Source organism: Lipotes vexillifer, unplaced genomic scaffold (genome assembly GCF_000442215.2).
Source record: "Lipotes vexillifer unplaced genomic scaffold, Lipotes_vexillifer_v1.1 scaffold217, whole genome shotgun sequence".
NCBI classification, from domain to species: domain Eukaryota; kingdom Metazoa; phylum Chordata; class Mammalia; order Artiodactyla; family Lipotidae; genus Lipotes; species Lipotes vexillifer.
Genome location: NW_006788200.1, coordinates 4,407,614 through 4,428,440, shown reverse-complemented (window position 1 = coordinate 4,428,440; position 20,827 = coordinate 4,407,614). Strand labels below are relative to the sequence as shown.

Genomic DNA, 20,827 nt, shown 5'->3' with positions numbered 1-20,827 from the left:
CCTTGATTCCTGTGTTCATGTATTCTTCCTACTGGACACAACACCATATAAAGGTCATTAATTCAAAGCATTCTAAAAGATGTCATCTCACTCCTGTAGAGCATTGCCTCTGAGCTTCCAATGATCTATCAGGCTAGCAGTTTATGAGTGGAGTAGAATGTCTCATGGTCAGACCCATTCATGAACCTCCTTTGCTAAAAAGGGGGGTCCTTTGGTCTGAGGCTATGTTACACAGGACCCCATGCCAATGAATCAAACCCTCTATAAGCCCTTGGACAGTAGTGCTGGGTGAGACCATACGGACAGGAAAGGCAAACTCACACCCAAAATACATGTCCATTCCTGTGAGATGTGAAAATAAACAACAAATCCTTCCAAAATAAAATGAGTTCAACATAGTCTACCCGCCAGCTACTGGATCATTGGTCTTCTTGATTAATGGTATCATTTTCATATTATTCTCTGTTGCTGGCACACTGGATATTAAGCAGTAGCCATAGCTAGACAAGCCTTGGTAAATGGGAGTCCAGGCTGTTGAGGCCTTACATATCCTTTGTTACCATCATTTATGTGCCCATTGTGTCAGCACTGAGACGGCTGACGACAGAGGCTGGCTGCTATCAGCTGGACAGGTCATTTTGTTTACTTGGCTGTTTAGTATCACTGCCATGGTAAATACTATCTGGTGGACATCAACATGTGGTACGATGATCTTCACAACTCATACTCACTCTCATACATCCATTCATACCCCTCTAACCCAGACTTTCTTGTCATCAATCTTCCATTCCTTCTCCTTCCAGGCCCCTGATCAGCTGGCCAAGCCACTCCTTACTGTCCATGAGTATGCATACATTTAATCTCAGGTTAGTTCTCTTTCCACGCAAAAGGGGTAACCAGGTCCACCAATCCTCTGTGCACTGAGAGGACTTCCCTTATCTTTCAAGGCCATCATTGAATGAGATTCTGGTGTAGCTACCATTTTTGACTTGTACCCATATACGAAGCCAACTCATCTGTATACTGAATTCAGGTCTTCTCCTCTTCTTTCAACTGGTATATTAAATTCTCCATATAGCCATTGGTATAAGCTGAGGAAGGATCACTTGTGCCACACCGGTGGATGCCATGGGGATCTGAGCTCCTGCTCATGCTCATGCATTTTGCATGTGTCTTCTGGTCCTGATATTACTCAGTCCTAGATATATCACTTTCATTTTTCAATGAATTGTTCCTGGGCCCATCTGACCTTATGATTTGTGGATCTGATAGGACCCAGTTCATGATGGACAGTTCTGGACATAAATTAGTTTGGCCATGATCCAAACTAATGGATTCAAATGACCCATCACTGCCAGCACCCAGTAGCATGCCAGAAGTTGTTTTTCAAATGGTATAAAATTTTCCACTGCAAATGGAAAGGCCATGCTCCAGAACCCGAAAGATTTACATTATGATCCTCTCACTGGGGCTTAACACAAACTATATATGACATATTTTCCCATCAATGATAACCGCTAATCATATTTGGTCTGCCAGAGTGTGTGGCCCAAGAGTGGGGCTACTTGCACTACAACCTGGTCCTGCTGCAGACTTTTCCTGCTCTGGGATGCACTCAAAGCTGGAAATGTTTCATGCATCCTGGGATATACTGGGTTAGCAAAAAAGTGCCTTTGGTTTTTAAGTAAAAATAAAAGACACATTCTTCATTTTCACCAAGAACTTTATTGAATGATGTATTCATCCTTTTGTTCCATTACCTTCTGACATTTTTCAGGCAACTTCATAATTCCATCTTCCCAAAACTTTTTATCTTTTTGAGCAGAGAACTATGCCAGGTGCCTTTTCCAGTCTTCCAGGGAATTGAAAGTTTTTCCATTAGGAGAATTTGGTAAAGACCTAAATGTATGGAAATCTGAAGGTGCAATGTCTGGTGAATATGGTGGATGAATCACAACTTCCCAGCCAAGCTATAACAGTTTTTCCCTGGTCATCAAAGAAACATGCAGTCTTGCGTAATCCTGATGGAAGATTATGTGTTTTCTATTGACTAATTCTGGATGCTCTTCATTGAGCGCTGCTTTCAGGTGATCGAAATGGAGGCAGTACTTGTTGGAATTAATTGTCTGGTTTTCTGGAAGGAGGACTCCCTTCCAATCCCACCATATACACAACATGACCCTACAAGCAACTCTATGCCAATAAAATGGACAACCTGGAAGAAATGGACAAATTCTTAGAAATGCACAACCTGTGAAACTGAACCAGGAAAAAATAGAAAATATGAGCAGACCAATCAAAAGCAATGAAATTGAAACAGTGATTAAAAATCTTCCAACAAACAAAAGTCCAGGACCAGATGACTTCACAGGCGAATTCTATCAAACATTTAGAGAAGAGCTAACACGTATCCTTCTCAAACTCTTCCATAATACAGCAGAGGGAGGAACACTCCCAAACTCATTCTACGAGGCCACCATCACCCTGATACCAAAACCAGAAAAAGATGTCACAAAGAAAGAAAACTACAGGCCAATATCACTGATGAACATAGATGCAAAAATCCTCAACAAAATACTAGCAAACAGAATCCAACAACACATTAAAAGGATCATACACCATGATCAAGTGGGGTTTATTCAAGGAATGCAAGGATTCTTCAATATACACAAATCAATCAATGCGATACACCATATTAAATTGAAGGAGAAAAACCACATAATCATCTCAATAGATTCAGGGAAAGCTTTTGACAAAATTCAACACCCATTTATGATTTAAAAACCCTGCAGAAAGTAGGCATAGAGGGAATTTTCCTCAACATAATAACAGCCATATATGACAAACCCACAGCCAACATTGTCCTCGATGGTGAAAAACTGAAAGCATTTCCACTAAGATCAGGAACAAGACAAGGTGGCCCACATCACCACTCTTATTCAACACAGTTTTGGAAGTTTTAGCCACAGCAATCAGAGAAGAAAAAGAAATAAAAGGAATCCAAATCGGAAAAGAAGAAGTAAAGCTGTCACTGTTTGCAGATGACATGATACTATACATAGAGAATCCTAAAGATGCTACCAGAAAACTACTAGAGCTAATCAATGAATTTGGTAAAGTAGCAGGATACCAAATTAATGCACAGAAATCTCTGGCATTCCTATACACTAATGATGAAAAATCTGAAAGTGAAATTAAGAAAACACTCCCATTTACCATTGCAACAAAAAGAATAAAATATCTAGGAATAAACCTACCGAAGGAGACAAAAGACCAGTATGAAGAAAATTATAAGAAACTGATGAAAGAAATTAAAGATGATACAAATAGATGGAGAGATATACCATGTTCTTGGATTGAAAGAATCAACATTGTGAAAATGACTCTACTACCCAAAGCAATCTACAGATTCAATGCAATCCCTATCAAACTACCACTGGCATTTTTCACAGAAGTAGAACAAAAAATTTCACAATTTGTATGGAAACACAAAAGACCCCGAAAAGCCAAAGCCGTCTTGAGAACGAAAAATGGAGCTGGAGGAATCAGGCTCCCTGACTTCAGACTATACTACAAAGCTACAGTAATCAAGACAGTATGGTAATGGCACAAAAACAGAAATATAGATAATGGAAGTAGGATAGAAAGCCCAGAGATAAACCCATGCACATATGGTCACCTTATCTTTGATAAAGGTGGCAGGAATATACAGTGGAGAAAGGACAGCCTCTTCAATAAGTGGTGCTGGGAAAATTGGACAGGTACATGTAAAAGTATGAGATTAGATCACTCCCTAACACCATACACAAAAATAAGCTCAAAATGGATTAAAGACCTAAATGTAAGGCCAGAAACTATCAAACTCTTAGAGGAAAACATAGGCAGAACACTCTATGACATAAATCACAGCAAGATCCTTTTTGACCCACCTCCTAGAGAAATGGAAATAAAAACAAAAATAAACAAATGGGACCTAATGAAACTTAAAAGCTTTTGCCCAGCAAAGGAAACCATAAACAAGACCAAAAGACAACCCTCAGAATGGGAGAAAATATTTGCAAATGAAGCAACTGACAAAGGATTAATCTCCAAAATTTACAAGCAGCTCATGCAGCTCAATATCAAAAAAACAAACAACCCAATCCAAAAATGGGCAGAAGACCTAAATAGACATTTCTCCAAAGAAGATATATAGACTGCCAACAAACACATGAAAGAATGCTCAACATCATTAATCATTAGAGAAATGCATATCAAAACTACAATGAGATATCATCTCACACCGGTCAGAATGGCCATCATCAAAAAATCTAGAAACAGGGCTTCCCTGGTGGCGCAGTGGTTGGGAGTCCGCCTGCCGATGCAGGGGACATGGATTCGTGACCTGGTCCGGGAGGATCCCACATGCCGCGGAGCGGCTGGGCCCATGAACCATGGCTGCTGAGCCTGCATGTCCGGAGCCTGTGCTCCCCAACAGGAGAGGCCACAGCAGTAAGAGGCCCGCGTACCGCAAAAAAAAAATCTAGAAACAATAAATGCTGGAAAGGGTGTGGATAAAAGGGAACACTCTTGCACTGTTGGTGGGAATGTAAATTGATACAGCCACTATGGAGAACAGTATGGAGGTTCCTTAAAAAAATCAAAGTAGAACTACCATATGACCCAGCAATCCCACTACTGGGCATATACTCTGAGAAAACTATAATTCAAAAAGAGTCATGTACCGAAATGTTCATTGCAGCTCTATCTACAATAGCCAGGAGATGGAAGCAACCTAAGTGTCCATCAACAGATGAATGGATAAAGAAGATGTGGCACATATATACAATGGAATATTACTCAGCCATAAAAAGAAACAAAATTGAGTTATTTGTAGTGAGGTGGATGGACCTAGAGTCTGTCATACAGAGTGAAGTAAGTCAGAAAGAGAAAAACAAATACTGTATGCTAACACATATACATGGAATCTAAGAAAAAAAAAAAGGTCATGAAGAACCTAGGGGCAAGATAGGAATAAAGACACAGACCTACTAGAGAATGGACCTGAGGATATGGGGAGGGGGAAGAGTAAGCTGAGACAAAGTGAGAGAGTGGCATGGACATATATACACTACCAAATGTAAAATAGCTAGCTAGTGGGAAGCAGCCGCATGGCACAGGGAGATCAGCTCGGGGCTTTGTGACCACCTAGAGGGGTGGGATAGGGAGGGTGGGAGGGAGGGAGATGCACGAGGGAAGAGATATGGGAACATATGTATATGTGTAACTGATTTACTTTGTTATAAAGCAGAAACTAACACACCATTGTAAAGCAATTATACTCCAATAAAGATGTTAAAAAAAAAATACGTTATAGCAGAATCCTCAGATGTGGAACTTGCTGCCTCCAGAATCCAAAGTGGCCTACCCATCAATGTGCTTCTTTCTTGGGATAGAAGACCACAAGACACAGTAATTTGTTTTTACTTGAGAAGGAATGTACCAGCATGCTCCTGATTCTGGGACCCCTAATTATGTTATATACATGGAAACCCATAAATCTTCACAGTTTTCATCTTCTACTTTCTGGAGTACATGTGTCTTACCAGGACCTCCAGCATGCTGACCACCTGTGGCTCATCTGGCCCAGTAAACATATTATCTCCAATCCAATAAATCAATATGATGTTCTGCAGTATGCTTAGGGAGTCCAGATTACTTTGTTCTACGTTATGACAGAGAGCAGGAAAGTTAATATAAGTCCTCAAGCAAAACTATAAATATATACTGTTGTCTCTTCAATGTGAATATCTGATCCTCTTTCATGATTTGGGATAGAAAATAATGTATTTTCCAAAACAATGACAACATATCTGAGGCCTATTAATCTACCCCAATAAAGATACCACATCTAGTACAGAGGCTGTGATTGGGATTTGCTTGAACTCGCAGTAGCCTACAGTTGTCACCCTGGGACCATGGGCTTCTTCAGGTGCTAGACTGATCAATTAAATGGAGGTAACTTGAGGGCTAACACCTCTGTTTTTTAAATCCTAAGGAGTGCTATTAATCCTCACTACTTTTCTTCTCCAGGATGCCCTATTGCTTTTTACTTTACTATCTGTGTAAGAGGTATGGGGGATAGCTTCAAGAGCCTTCCACTTGATTTTCCCTGCTGTGATAGTTCTTACCCCACATGACTACAGCCTAATGTGGAGGTTACATCTGCCAAGTATGCCAAACTCACTTAATATCCTGGGACCAGGGAAATGGCCATCAGGTGGGTTCATGGACCCAGTGGATCTCCTGTAAGCTCAGTGTTGGTCAGTACTCCATTTATCGCCTGGTCATTATATACCACCTCTCTAACAAGGGGGCCATGATGAGGCTTTGGGTCCCTGGGTGTTAATGTCAACTCAGACACTGCATCCAACAGATCTCAAAATGCCTGGGCATTCATCCCCATTTCTCTTTTCCCTAGTGCAAAGCTGTTCAGGTAAATGACCATAGGACCCTTTCAGGAAGGACTAGAGGAATCATTACCATGTAAAGATCCTAGGGGTTCTTTCCCACCTCTTTAATCAGTGGGTTCCAGGCCTGAAAATTGGATCAGATCCAGAAACTGGGTAAGGAATCTTGACCTTGTTTTTTAAAAAATTATATTTTCTAAAGCCGTTTTAGGTTCACAGCAAAACTGAGCAGAAAGCACCGTGTTGCCATATATGCCCTGCCCCCCACACATGTACTGCCTCCCCAACCATCACCATGCCCCACCAGAGTGGTATATTTGTTACCACTGATGAACCTACACTGGCACATCATTATCACCCAAAGTCTATGGCTTATGTTAGGGTTCACCCTTGGTGTCACATATTCTATGCGTTTTGACAATTGTATAATGACAAGTATCCACCATTACAGTATCATGAAGAAGAGTTTTACTGCCCTAAAAATCGTCTGTGCTTTGGCTATTCATCCCTCCCTCCCTGCTAACCCCTGCAAATTACCGATCCTTTTACTGTCTATATAGCTTCGTCTTTTAAAGAACATCATATTGTTAGAATCATATAGTATGTAGCCTTCTCAGTCTGGCTCCTTTCACTAAGTAATACACATTTAGGATCATGACTTTTTATTAAAGTATCATGACTTTTTATTAAAGTAACAAACTCAGCCTACCAGTTATCCCTTCTTGATTGCTCTACAGGCACAAACTGAATAGTAACTTAGCTACCCATCTATTTTGTCCTTACAGGTACTGTTTTCTATTAACAATTTCTATAACTCTATAGGTTATACTCTGGACTGACCCTCCAGTCTTGCTGGTCATTACAATATTGCAGCAGCCTGGCTTGGGATGTTTAAGTACACCTGACTCCATTGTTTCAGGGTTCTATTAAGCCCAATGCTATCAGCGAGCCAAGTTCTATAACAACTACCCTACTACCAGCCTTGGTCTACAGAAAAGAACCACACTGAAAATTTTAGTGATCCTGGTGCCTTTCTAACAAATGCATTCCTTATGCCCTTAGTAAAAGATGTGTCCTCTAGGTCCCATGAACATAATCGTATCATGGGCTTTCTATCCAAACAATAGTTACGGCATCCCCACATCTACAAGCATTTTATTCTCTTCCTCCAACCTCTGACATGGAAATTCTGTCATTTCAACTTTGTGTATTGTGAGCCATTGCTTTTTTCATGTTTCCAGGGACCAGCCTAGTAGTAACTTCATGACATCTCCTGGGATCCTTGCCAGAATGTTAAATCCTGTAATTCAAGAGTCAATAAACTCTTTACTATCCAATTTTTATTTCAGGCCCCCTTGATCAAGCACCCTCAGAATGCAGTCCCACACGTACTCCCCTGACCCCTTCCAGTATATGTTGGCCAGTTCTTGTACCTCCTTTGGAGCATCATCCCTTTCCTGCTTTATCTATCTCAGAACATCCTCTGCTATATTATGGGTCTCTAGAATTAATGTCAACTCAGATCCGGTGTATAACTTAACCCTAGTTATAGGCCTTGTGGGCAATAGGGAAGGTGGTGTGAGTCCTGAGGCAGGCATATGGTACCCTCAGAGGTGAGGCCTATATATGCCTTCCAGTGTGAGATGGTGGGTACTTGCTCTTAACAGGGATGAGTGGGCCATGTCTGCAGTCTCAGAGGGTTCAGAGGTGTATGAGAAGTCACAATCTTCAGAGAAATCTATGCAGACATCTTTACCCCATCAGAGTCCTGGATTTTCCCAACCAAGGTGCTAACCTCAGCATGACAGACCTAATTTGGTTGGGCATTTAATCATCTCTGAAACTCAGTCCTCTAAGTATTAACTGCTAGGCTCAGACCTTGACTTTCTCTACCCTCCCACTAGAGTTGATAAGAGCTTCTTTGGTATGCAACCAAGAGGTCCTCTGGCTTTTACTCCTGGATTTCAATTGCCTATTATACACCCTCATCCACTCATTATCTTTCTGTTGGGCATCAGTGGCATTTATTAACAGCCATCCAATACCACTGGGCTTGTCATTATTATTTCTCCTGTAAGTTTCAAATACATTACACATCACACCTGTTAATGTATTCTCTTCTACCAGTACAACCTCCCAATTCAGCACCGGTGAAGTTTAGGACCATTACCTTGTTCCAGGAGTTGTATGTGCTTCACATGTGACCCATGATGGGGTCCACACTGCCATCTGGATAGTGGGGATACAGCTTCAAAATCCATTTTATCACCTACTTTCTTAAACCACAGTTGGTACCAGTTAGTGCAGGTTGTATTCTCTGAGCACTGAGACAGAGTCTGAGGTAAAAGATACTTATTAGAGATCAACATTTATGAAAGGAAGAAAGAGGAAGAATGACTGGGCAGGGGGAGAAATCAAACTATGATAATTTGGCCAATATACCAGTGAGCTATGGAATAAGTATTGCTCAGAACAATGTCCCTAAAATGGCCTGTATACTCCCACCTCGCTCAGTCACCAGATAAAGGCTGCTGAAGAAAATATGTGGCCTCAAATAAGATGGCTCTTTGCAGCTGAGGCAGACCCTGAAGGAACTGACAGCTGGACTCTATCACCTGACTGCTATCTCCACCCAAGTCCTTCCTTAAAAGAGTATTCCCATGTGTTAATAATCATTTCATACTAGTTTCTGTTTGGTTTTTAAAGAAAACTTTCACAGGCTACTGGTCGATTATTGCTGATATAAATCCTGTAAAGGTACAACCATTGAAATCCAAAAGTTACAGCTCAAACTGGAAGGTCAGTATTTTTCCATAAAATGCATAAGTGAATAGGATTAGATCAGCATTATTCTTATCATCACTTTGAGATATTGTGCCATTTCTAGTCACTTCCCACCTGCTTGCAAATAAAGACACAATTTTCATGGCTTGAGAACAGTCTAGAGCATAGGATTTTGACTAGATCTTGTGCTCACTCTGCAGAAGTTGTGCAGTGATACTGCCATCATCCAAAACAAGAAAGAGATCCCCTGTTCTTTTTGAATATGAGCTTAACATAGTGACTTCTGGCAATTTCAACCAGAATTTTTTTTCTATGAGACTGATTTGCATCACTTTCTTAAATCAAAAGTATAAGAAGTATGCTTATATTATATAACAGTATATTGCTATTCCTATCAAGGATAAATAGTCAGGTCTGTCCAGCAACCAAACAAAGTAGCATGCACTATTAAGGAACATTCTGAAAGGGGGAAAAAAGAGACAATGTGTGTCTCAAAGAATTCAATCATTTGAAATAGACTTTCATATTCATGGCTGTGGTTTCTGAAACAGCTTAGTCTTCCAACAGTCAAGAGCAGTGTTTCCTCAAAGTATGATTTATGAATCACCTGCATCAGAATCACCAGAGGATCCTGGGGAAAAATGCAAATTCTCTGGGGAAGGACACCAGACATTTGTATTTTTATATTTTTAACAGGCTGAAGCACACAAAGTCTGACAACCACAGATCAACAGTACATTCACTGCTCAATTATAGACTGAGCTGTTAAGCAACAATGAAAGCTGACAGGAGGGGTCCAAGATGGAGCTGTAGGAAGACCCTGAGTTCACCTCCTCCCACAGACACACCAAATCTACACCTACATATAGGGCAATTCTTCCTGAAGAACTGAGGGCTGACTGCACACAGAAGAACCACATAGAAATGGGTAGGAAAGGTGGAGGCATGGTATCCAAAGGAACCCCATCCCTAGAGGAGGCAACCTGCAGTAGGGAGGAATATTGCTGAGGGGCCTGAGTGCAGAATCACTCACCTTGGAACACAGGAAAAAAAAAATAGGGGTTTAAAAGGCACCTAGACTTCCTGGAAGGTAATCCATTCACTAACCCCCGAGCTTGTGCCAACAGGCGGGGAACTGCTAAAACCCTCTCCAGGGCCAGAGGCACCAGTAAGTACCATTGTTTGAGTGCCCCTGCGACTCCCCCCAGCCTGTGCCCACTCCAGCTCCATCCATCCCATCAAGGTGGCCTTAGGTGCAGTACTCCCCAGCAACTGCCCCTGGCCCCGGCCCCTAAAATACTCTATCCAGTAAGATTATCATTCAGAATTGAAGGAGAGATAAGGAGTTTCCCAGACAAGCAAAAACTAAAGGAGTTTATCACCACTAAACCAGCATTACAAGAAATGTTAAAGGGTCTTCTTGGAGTGGAAAAGGCCACAGCTAGAAATCAGAATATATATAAGAAAAAAATCTCACTGGTAAAGGCAAATATATAGTAAAGGCAGTGGATCCACCACTTAAAAAGCTAGATTGAAGGTAAAAAGGCAAAAATAGATCAACTCTAACTACAATAAGTAAAGGATTGACAAAATAAAAAGGTATACAATATTACATCAAAAACAAAGGGAAGGGGCTTCCCTGGTGGCGCAGTGGTTGAGAGTCCACCTGCTGATGCACGGGACACAGGTTCATGCCCTGGTCCGGGAAGATCCCACACGCTGTGGAGTGGCTGGGCCCATGAGCCATGGCCGCTGAGCCTGCGTGTCCAAGAGCCTGTGCTCCACAACGGGAGAGGCCACAACAGTGAGAGGCCCGCGTACCGCAAAAAAAAAAAAAAAAAAAAAAAAAACAACAACAACAAAGGAAAGGGAGTAAAAATGTAGTGCCTTTAGAATGCCTTCAAACAAGTGACTACCAGCTTAAAATAGATAGCTACCTTTACAGGTCTATACATATGAACCAAACCAAAAACCTATAATGGGTACAGAAAAAATAAAGAGAAAGGCATCCAAACACAACATTAAAGGAATCCATCAGACAACAAAGGAAGAAACCAAGAAGACAGGAACAAAGAAGAATGACAAAGACAACCAGAAAACAGTTAACAAAATGGCAATAAGTAGATACCTGTCAATATTAACTATAAATGCAAATGGACTAACTCCTCCAATCGAAAGACAGAGAGTAGCTGAAGGAACAAAAAACATAAGACCCATCTATATGCTACCTACAAGAGACACCTCAGCTCTAAAAACACAGACTAAAAGTGAAGGAATGAAAAAGATGCTTTATAAAAATGGAAAAGAAAAGAAAGCTAGCAATACTCATATCAGACAAAATAGACTTTAAAACAAAGACTGTAACAAAAGACAAAGAAGGGCATTATATAATGATAAAGAGGTCAATCCAACAAGAGGCCAATCCAACAAGAGGCCAATCCAACAAGAAGTTATAACATTTGTAAACATTTATGAGCCCAGAGGAGAAACATCTAAAAATATAAAGCAAATATTAACAGAAATACAGGGAGAAAGAGAAAGCAATACAATAATTGTAGGGAACTTTAATACCCCTCTTACATCACTGAACAGATCATTCAGACAGAAAATCAACAAGGAAACATTGGCTTTAAACGACACACTACATCAGATGGACTTAACAGATGTATATATAGAACATTCCATCCTAAAGCAGCAGGGTATACATTTTTTTCAATTGCACATGGAAGTTTCACCAGGATCTTTCACATGTTAAGCCACAAAATGAATCTTGATAAATTTAAGAAGACTGAGATCACATGAAGCATATTTTCTGACCACAGCAGTATGAAACTAGAAATCAAATATAAGAAAAAAACTGGAAAAAACACAGACATGTGGAGACTAAACAACATGCTATTAAACAATCAATGGATCAAGGAAGAAATCAAAGAGGAAATCAAAAAATAACTTGAGACAAATAAAAATGAAAACACAACTTTCCAAAATTTATGGGATGCAGGAAAAGCAGTTCTAGGAGGGAAGTTCACAGTACTAAAGGTCTACCTCAAGAAATAAGAAAAAACTCAAATAAACAACCTAACTGTACATTTAAAGAAACTAGAAAAAGACCAAGCAAACATAAAAACTAGTAGAAAGAAAGAAATAATAAAGATCAGAGCAGAAATAAATGACATAGAGACTAAAAACCAATAGCAAAGATCAATGAAAGTAAAAGTTGATTCTTTAAAAAGATAAACAAAATTGACAAACCATTAGCCAGACTTATCAAGAATTAAGAGAGAGCCTAAATAAATATCAGAAAGAGGAATTACAACTGACACCACAAAAATACAAAAAAAAATCACAAGAGAATACTATGAACAATTATATGCCAACAAATTATACAAACTAGAAGAAATATATAAATTCCTAGAAATATATAATTTTATAAGACTGAATCATGAAGAAATAGAAATTTGAATAGATGAATTACTAGCAACAAAATGAATCAGTAATCAAAAACTCCCAAAAAATCCAGGTCCAGATGGCTTCACGGGTGAATATACCAAACATTTATAGAGGAGTTTATACCTCCCCTCAAATTATTCCCAAAAATAACTGAAGAGGGAGGAAGACCTCCAAGGGCCAGCATTACCCTGATAACAAAACCAGACAAAGATACCATAAAAAAAGAAAATTACAGGCCAATAACCCTGATGAAAATAAATGCAAAAATTGTCCAAAAAGTATTAGCAAAACAAACTCAACAGTACATTAAAATAATCATAAACCATGATCAAGTGGAATTCATTCCAGGGTTACAAGGATGGTTTAACATCCATAAATCAATCAGTGTAACATACCACATTAACAAAGGATAAAAATCATATGATCATCTCAATAGATGCAGAAAAAGCACTTGACAAAATTCAACATTTCTGTTTGATAAAGACTCTCAACAATGTGGGTATAGAGGGAAATACCTTAACATAATAAAGGCAATAAACGGCAAACCCATAGCTAACATCATACTCAATGGTGAAAAGCTGAAAGCTCTTCCCCCAAGATCAGGAACAAGACAAGGATGTCCACTATCACTACTTTTATTCAACAAATTATTGAAAGTCCTAGCCACAGCAGTTAGGCAAAAAAAAAAAAAAAAAAAAAAAGGAAAGAAATAGGCATCCAAATTGGAAAGGAAGAAGTAAAACTGTCATTTGCAGATAACGCGACACTGTATATAGAAAACTCCAAAGACTCCACCAAAAAACTATTAGAACTAATAAATGAATTCAGTAAAGTTGCAGGATACAAAATTAATACACAGAAATCTGTTGCATTTCTATATACTAATAATGAAATATTAGAAAGAGAAATGAAGAAAACAATCCCATTTACAACTGCATCAGAAAGAATAAAATACCTAGGAATAAATTCAACCAAGGAGGTTAAAGACCTTTACTCTGAAAACTATAAGGCACTAAGGAAGGAAATTGAAGATGACACAATTAAATTGAAAAATATGCCATATTCATGGATTGGAAGAATCAATATCATTAAAATGCCCATACCACCCAAAGCAATCTACAGATACAATACAATCTCTATCAAAACACCAATGGCATTTTTCACAGAATTAGAACAAATAATCCTAAAATGTGTATGGAACCACAAGAGACCCCAAATAGCCAAAGCAATCTTGAGAAAGAAGAACAAGGGTGGAAGTATCATGTCCCCAGACTTGAAATTATACTACAAAGCTACAGTAACCAAAACAGTATGGTACTCACAAAAACAAAGATCAATGGAATAGAATAAAGACCCCAGAAATAAACCCATGCTCATATGGGCAATTAATCTACAACAATGGAGGCAAGAATATACAATGGGGAAAAGTCAGTATCTTCAATAAATGGTGGTGGAAAACTGGACAGCAACTTCCAAATGAATGAAACTGGACCACTTTCTTACACCATATACAAAAGTGAACTCAAAATGGATTAAAAGCTTAAAAATAAGACCTGAAGCCATAAAACTGCTAGAACAAAACATAGGCAGTAACCTCTTTGACATCAGTCCTAGCAATATTTTTTGGATATGTCTCCTCAGACAAGGGCAACAAAGTAAAGATAAACAAATAGAAGTACATCAAACTAAAAAGCATTTACACAGTGAAAGAAGCCACCAACAAAATGAAAAGGCAACCTACTGAACCGAGAAAGATGTTTGAAAATTACATATCTGCTAAGGGGCTAAATTCCAAAATATATAAAGAACTCATAAAACTCAGCTATCATAAAAGTAAACAACCTGATTAAAAAATGGGCAGAGAACCTGAATAGACATTTTTCCAAAGAAGACATACAAATAGACAACAGGCACATGATAAGGTGCTCAACATCACTTATCACCAGAAAAATGCAAATCAAAACCACCTCATACCTGCTAGAATGGCTATTATCAAAAAGACAAGAAACAGCAAGTTTTAGTGAGGATGTCATGCACTGTTGGTCAGAATGTAAACTGGTGCAGCCACTATGGAAAACAGTACAGAGTTTCCTATAAAAAACAGAGTTTCCTAAAAATAAACTACCATATGGTGCAGTGAGTCCATTTCTGGGTATTTATCTAAAGAAAAGAAAAACACTACTTTGAAAAGATATATGTACCCCTATGTTCACTGCAGCACTGTATACAATATCCAAGATATGGAAGTAATCTAAGTGTCCATCGATAAATGAATGGATAAAGAAGATGTGGTGTGCATATACACACACACGCACACACACACAATTGAATATTAGTCATAAAAAAGAATGAAAGCTTGCCATCTGCAACAACATGGAGAAACCTACAGTGTATTATGTGGGTGAAATAAGTCAGAAAGAGAAAGAGAACTACCATATGATTTCACTTATGTGGAATCTAAAAAACAAAATAAACAAAACAGAAACAGACTCATAGATGCAGAGAACTGGTGGTTGTCAGAGAGGATGGGATAGAGGAATGGGTGAAATAGGTGAAGAGAACTAAGAGTTATAAAAAAATAAGTCACAGGGATGTACAGCATAGGGAAAATAGTCAAGAACAGTGTATCAACTTTTTATGGCAATGAATGGTCACCAGACTTACTGTGGTGAGCATTTATATAAAAATACCGAATCACTATGTTGTACAGATGAAACTACTCTAATATTGTATGTTAATTATAACTCAAAAAACTTTTGTTTTAAAAGAAGAATGAAAGCTGGCACATGCTGAGCTCTGACTTTGTGCCAGGCATTGCTATAAGCACTTTATGTGAGTTCTCTCATTTTATCTTCATTGTAACTCTACAAGTGAGGGACTGTTATTACCTTCATTTTATAGGTGATAAAACTAAGGGACACATTGGGGAATGGAATATTTGGGGAATGGAATTAAAACACAAGAAGTTTGACAAGAAGTGCTATGTACTCTGCTATGAGCCTAGGAAAAAACAAAGCTCGAGACCTTACACAGGAACCTTAGACATCTATCATCTTCTGAACTTTCACTGTTGATAGTAAGAACCTAATTACTTCTGCATTTTACATATTGAAAATATTTTGATATGTACATTAACTTTTTTCAGATTACAAGTATTTACCCATTGAACCAAATGTTGTGTGTAATATCCTCCAGAAGTGATAAAGCTCTCTAATAATGTGTACACTGCAGGTTAGATTCTTCATAAAACATCATCTTATCCCATCATTTCTGAAGAGCTGATTCTGACCTATCTTCAATTATATATCTATAAAATAATTATCTCATTTCCTCCATATATATGACTGTTGTACTGTCATTAGCACATTTTTTAAAATATGGGGGTTTTTTTATGAGCTCATCATAAGTGGAAACAAATACATAGTTCATGTCACAATTTATCTTGGTTATGTATTCAAAACAAATATAATAAAAATTCATCCCATCATTATCAACTAAAAGCCACAACCTAGTAGTCTTCAGAAAGTATTTTATAATTAAGAGTATCTTATTGTGTATTGCTTCACTGATCATGATGATGAGGACCCCAATCAAAGGAGTATTATCAGTGTCATAGCTAATCTTCTAACTCTGGGATTGTGTAAGACACTTTTGTTCGCTTCACATTTTTTTCCTACAAAAAAATGTAATACTAAATAGCTCTTAATTTATTAACATTTTATTCAAAATGCGTTAAATGTATTTGTTGCTGATTCTAATTAAAAATAACATTCCCTCGCCCTCAAAACTGCAAAATTTTTAAAGAAAAAGTCTTCATGTTAAGGACATTTCTTTTTAAAAATAGTATTTTATCCAATAAACCACAATCATTAACATTGGAGAGCTTGTGTAGAGGCTTATAGGAATCAAATTAGTTTGTTGTCAAGCTTTTTAGAGTTTTAACTAGATAATTAACTTCTCTTGAACAAGGAGGGGAGGAAGAACAGTCAAACTTATTATGCATCTCTTAAATGCATGCATTTGGAAAACAGCATTGTTACCCATTTTCACCCACCATTTACATACAAGAAGACTGAGACTCAGTAAGGTTATTATGCTCAAGGTGACACAGTTAATAAGTGAATCAAAATTCCGGGGTCTTTTCCCACATACCATGTTATATGCAGAGAAAATGCTAGTAGCATGTTAATGAACCAGTGTAATCTGATTTGCATATAAACCTAGAATGACATTGTGCAAAATATACTGAAGCCAACTCTTTAATCCTAAGTATACAGACTGTCAGTTGTTAACCATGAATTGCTTTGAAACAATAAGCCTTCTGATTCATTGCTCAGTGACCCAGATAGATCCTGGGAGTAATCCTGGTTTCTCTCACACAGGTAATATTTCAATTAAGGAGGTTTCTCTCCCATGAGGCCATCAAAATACCTTGGTGTTTAAAAATCATAGATCATTTGTTAAGAAAGCAACTGGTGAGAGGGGGGAATGTGGGGAAATGGGTTTTTGCATTAGGAATTTCCTTTCAAAAAATGGAAAGTTACAAATGAAAGTTAACCCTTTTAAAGTCATTTTACTAGTATCAGACTTGCTCTACATCACTGACCTCTTCCTGACCCTAGACAATGGCTAAAAGATCAAGAAACAAAAGGTTCCATTTAGAAAATGCATCACTCACAGAAGACTAAGTGGGGTGTGACCTTAAAGCTTATTAAAGTAAACTACTTCTGTTATTCTTAAGGTTCCTCTGGTTTTAGTTTTCTTCTCAACTCCTTCCCTCTGTAAACACAGACAGATACAACAGGTAGAAAACCAGTTCATTCCTCATTTTTCATTTAACAGATGAATATTCTGCTTCGGGAGCCAGAACCTGCTACCTTATATAATTGAGGTGTGTGTGTGTGTGTGTCTGTGTGCGTGCGTGCATGTGTGCGTGTCTGTGTGTGCGTGTGTGTGTGTGTGTGTGTGTGTGTGTTCTGCGCCGTTCTGGGGCTTGAGTGGGGGCCGGCAGAAATCCTTAGGAGCTGTGGTAGGAAGGCAGAGTTGCTACCTCCCTTTCAAAGCTACTGGAGAGGGGGTGGGGACTATAAGAACCCATCACCACACCGCGTGCCAGTCTCACACACGGATCCCTCTCCGTCATGTCCCCTGGGAAATCTCCCCCAGATTAGGAAAAGAACAGTAAAGCGGGTCTGCCACGGAAGGCGAGTTTTTACTATTACAACACAAAGGACACTGGAGTGCGCTTTCACAGCCTCGCAACTCCACTCACTGGACCAGCTTCATACTTCAGCACCACGGAGAGTGGCATCTATTCGGCTACCACCCATGGGGAGCCAGATTCCCACGACTCAACACCGGATTCCGGTCATCTAGAGAAGGACACGCCTGCGTATTTCACCCTCAATGTAAGCAGCTATGATGATTCTTTCATAATGATTTTTCCAGTACAGCTTGTTTTCTCGCTGAAATATGGAATTAAACTTTTATTAGCCCTCTCCCTCTTGTGCATTGCTTAGATTTTTTAGATGTAAATCTGGATCTAAAGTCTCTTATTTGCTGGGTTGGTAGAGGATTTTTTTGTTTACTTTTTCATTGAAAGTCTAAGTTTACAAAGCCTTTTAGAAATAGGCAACTCATGCTGGTAGCCCAGCCGTTTTGTGCTAGAGTGTAGTTTTATTCCTACAAGAGAGTATGCGTGTTGTCTCTTCTCCTCCTACTTCACTACTGAGAGCTTTTTGATTTTTCTGTGGTTGTATTTATCTTAATATAAATACAGGGGTACGAGAAGGAAAAAGCTATATCCTAATAAGTTGCCACCACTAAAGAACTACAGGTGGGAAGGAGACTATTACCTTTCGTTCCTTTTCATTGTTGAAAGCATGTCCTTTAGACAACCATTTCAGCATAACAAATATGCTTTTAATAAAAGAGATGTAATCTGTCAGGGCTTTGACACAAGCTTTGAAACTCTGGAACACAGAACCTCCCTCTTTAACTTTGAAGTTGTAAATTCACTTAAGTATAATTGGGTAGACATAACCAGGATGCTACTGCCATTAATTGCGACTTAAAGGTTTAATGGATTTAGGGTAGATTTGAAAGAGGCAATAATGAATGACCCTGTCTGGTGGCACTCAGTGAATTTTTGCCTCAGAATGCCACCTGCTGGTGGGTCCTATTTCTGAAGCACTGGGCACACACCAGATTTATGAATGAATTCACATTAAATCCAGAATATTCATTATGGATATGATTCAAACTCACTCTCTAAGATCTTTTAAACAATGACATTGCTTCAATTATTTAACAATTTACTAAGGTTCTATGTCACAATTATAAGTTCAAAACAATTATTTCTAAAAACACTTGAGCTAACTCCTTTAGGCAGTAATTAACCCAGAAAAAATTCAAAACTATGTGAAGCCTCACTGAGGCTAATTACACATGCATGTGGTAGCCTGGATGAGAGGATCTCTTGCTTAGGAAAAGCAATCAACACTGCCCCCCACCCCCAGATAAATGTTCAGCATGTTACTTTTCTCAGTATTGCATTTCATGATTTAAGAGCCTCTCTTACTTTTTTGGTACTAGATGTTTATTTCAGACTCTTTTGTCACAGAGGTGAATAAACAATCAAAAGGTTACACATATCTACTGTATTCCAAGACAAATCTTCGGAGGAAAAAAAAATATGTAACTATTAGAACTTACTGTTTCAGCTCTACCTGGAGCTATACACAATGAGATACAGATATTCAGTTTCAGAACTCCCTAGTTCCAAATAGACCACTGAGGATTTAAAAAGAAAAATGAAATAAAAGAAGCACACACAAAGCACTAGTTATACTTGCATGGCTAATACACAGGGTAGTTTGAAAATACTGAGAATAACCTCTTCTCTAAATGATGGTATTTGGTGAAAGATAAATGGATGATAAAATCATTTATTAACATTCAGGAACACTGGATAATGTTTTTCAATCCAAGATGCAACGGCAAAACAATAAATCCCACATTAGCAGAAGTGTTTGGAAAGTATGTCTCAATATAATGTATTGTAATGAGTAGCAGAAGGATACTTTGCTTCTTTCCTGTAGGACCTGACTGGCAAGGAATATGAACTCATGTATATTCATGGAGTAAATAAGTGAATATCTTTTTTACTCAAAATATATGTGTTGCACAAGCAAATTATTTTCACTAGCTTAGGTGGGAACTTGAATGCTTTGAATCCACAGTTATTATAAATGTATTAAACTAAAATAGTTAATATTATTCAATTATTACTAGAGCACTTACTAAACACTGTAATTTATATGTACTATCTCACCTCAGCTTTGACAAAATAAGGAAGATGATACTTTAGAAATAAGTTGGATGCCTTTAGAAATACATTAAAAAACATTTAGGAGTATTCTGAAGCAGTGGGAATGCCTGCTTCAGTCAACTGCCCAAGTCACCCACAAGACTTAATACACCCTCTGATATGAGCAGTCTCACCTAGCAACTTATGGGCCATTATTTATAGTGGAGCTAATTGGAAACTAATTTTTCCTTTGCAACTCCTACCTTATTTTAAAAGTTGTCAGTTACAAATAGGAAACAGTATTTATAGGATTACTTGGCTCCTGTATTTGTAAGAGGACACTAGTAAACGTTAATACCTCTGTTTTATTGGCCTTCTTTAATAACCAACCCAAATTCAAGTATTTAAGAATTAAGTTATTTGACCATGCACCGTACGCCAAGCATCGGGTGCCAGGTACATATACCATATAAACAAGTAATTCCCCTGCCCTCAAGGATCCTGCACTCTAGAGGGAAAATTTACAGTCTAAGAAAACTTAGAAAAACTGCATGAGGAAGATGGATGGCAGTTGCATACCAGCTAAAAGCACAGGCTTTGAAATCAGACAGATTAGACTCCTAACAGTAGGTCTACCACTCACAAATTATTCAGCCTCACAAGTTGTATAGGCAAAAGTGGTTAATTTACCTGAGCTTCACTTTATCACCTGTTAAATGGGAATGACAATAGCAAATATATCAAATAGTTTATGAGGATTTAAAGTGATAATGCATGTAAAGTACTCAGCATGGTGCCTGCAATGTGGTTAATGTGTAATAAGCGTTAATCATTA

At 38.4% G+C, this 20,827-nt stretch overlaps 1 protein-coding gene across 3 annotated transcripts in view; it reads left to right on the top strand.

Moving 5' to 3' along the window:
• Positions 1 to 17,870: 17,870 nt before the first annotated feature.
• TRPC7 (transient receptor potential cation channel subfamily C member 7) overlaps positions 17,871 to 20,827 on the top strand; it is a 145,966-nt gene continuing 143,009 nt past the window's right edge. For all 3 annotated transcript variants that reach the window (XM_007461394.1, XM_007461393.1, XM_007461392.1), the window contains exon 1: positions 17,871 to 18,091. In XM_007461394.1, coding sequence (XP_007461456.1) covers positions 18,090 to 18,091 — 2 coding nt within the window. In that variant the 5' untranslated portion in view covers positions 17,871 to 18,089. The remainder of the gene's footprint in view (positions 18,092 to 20,827) is intronic.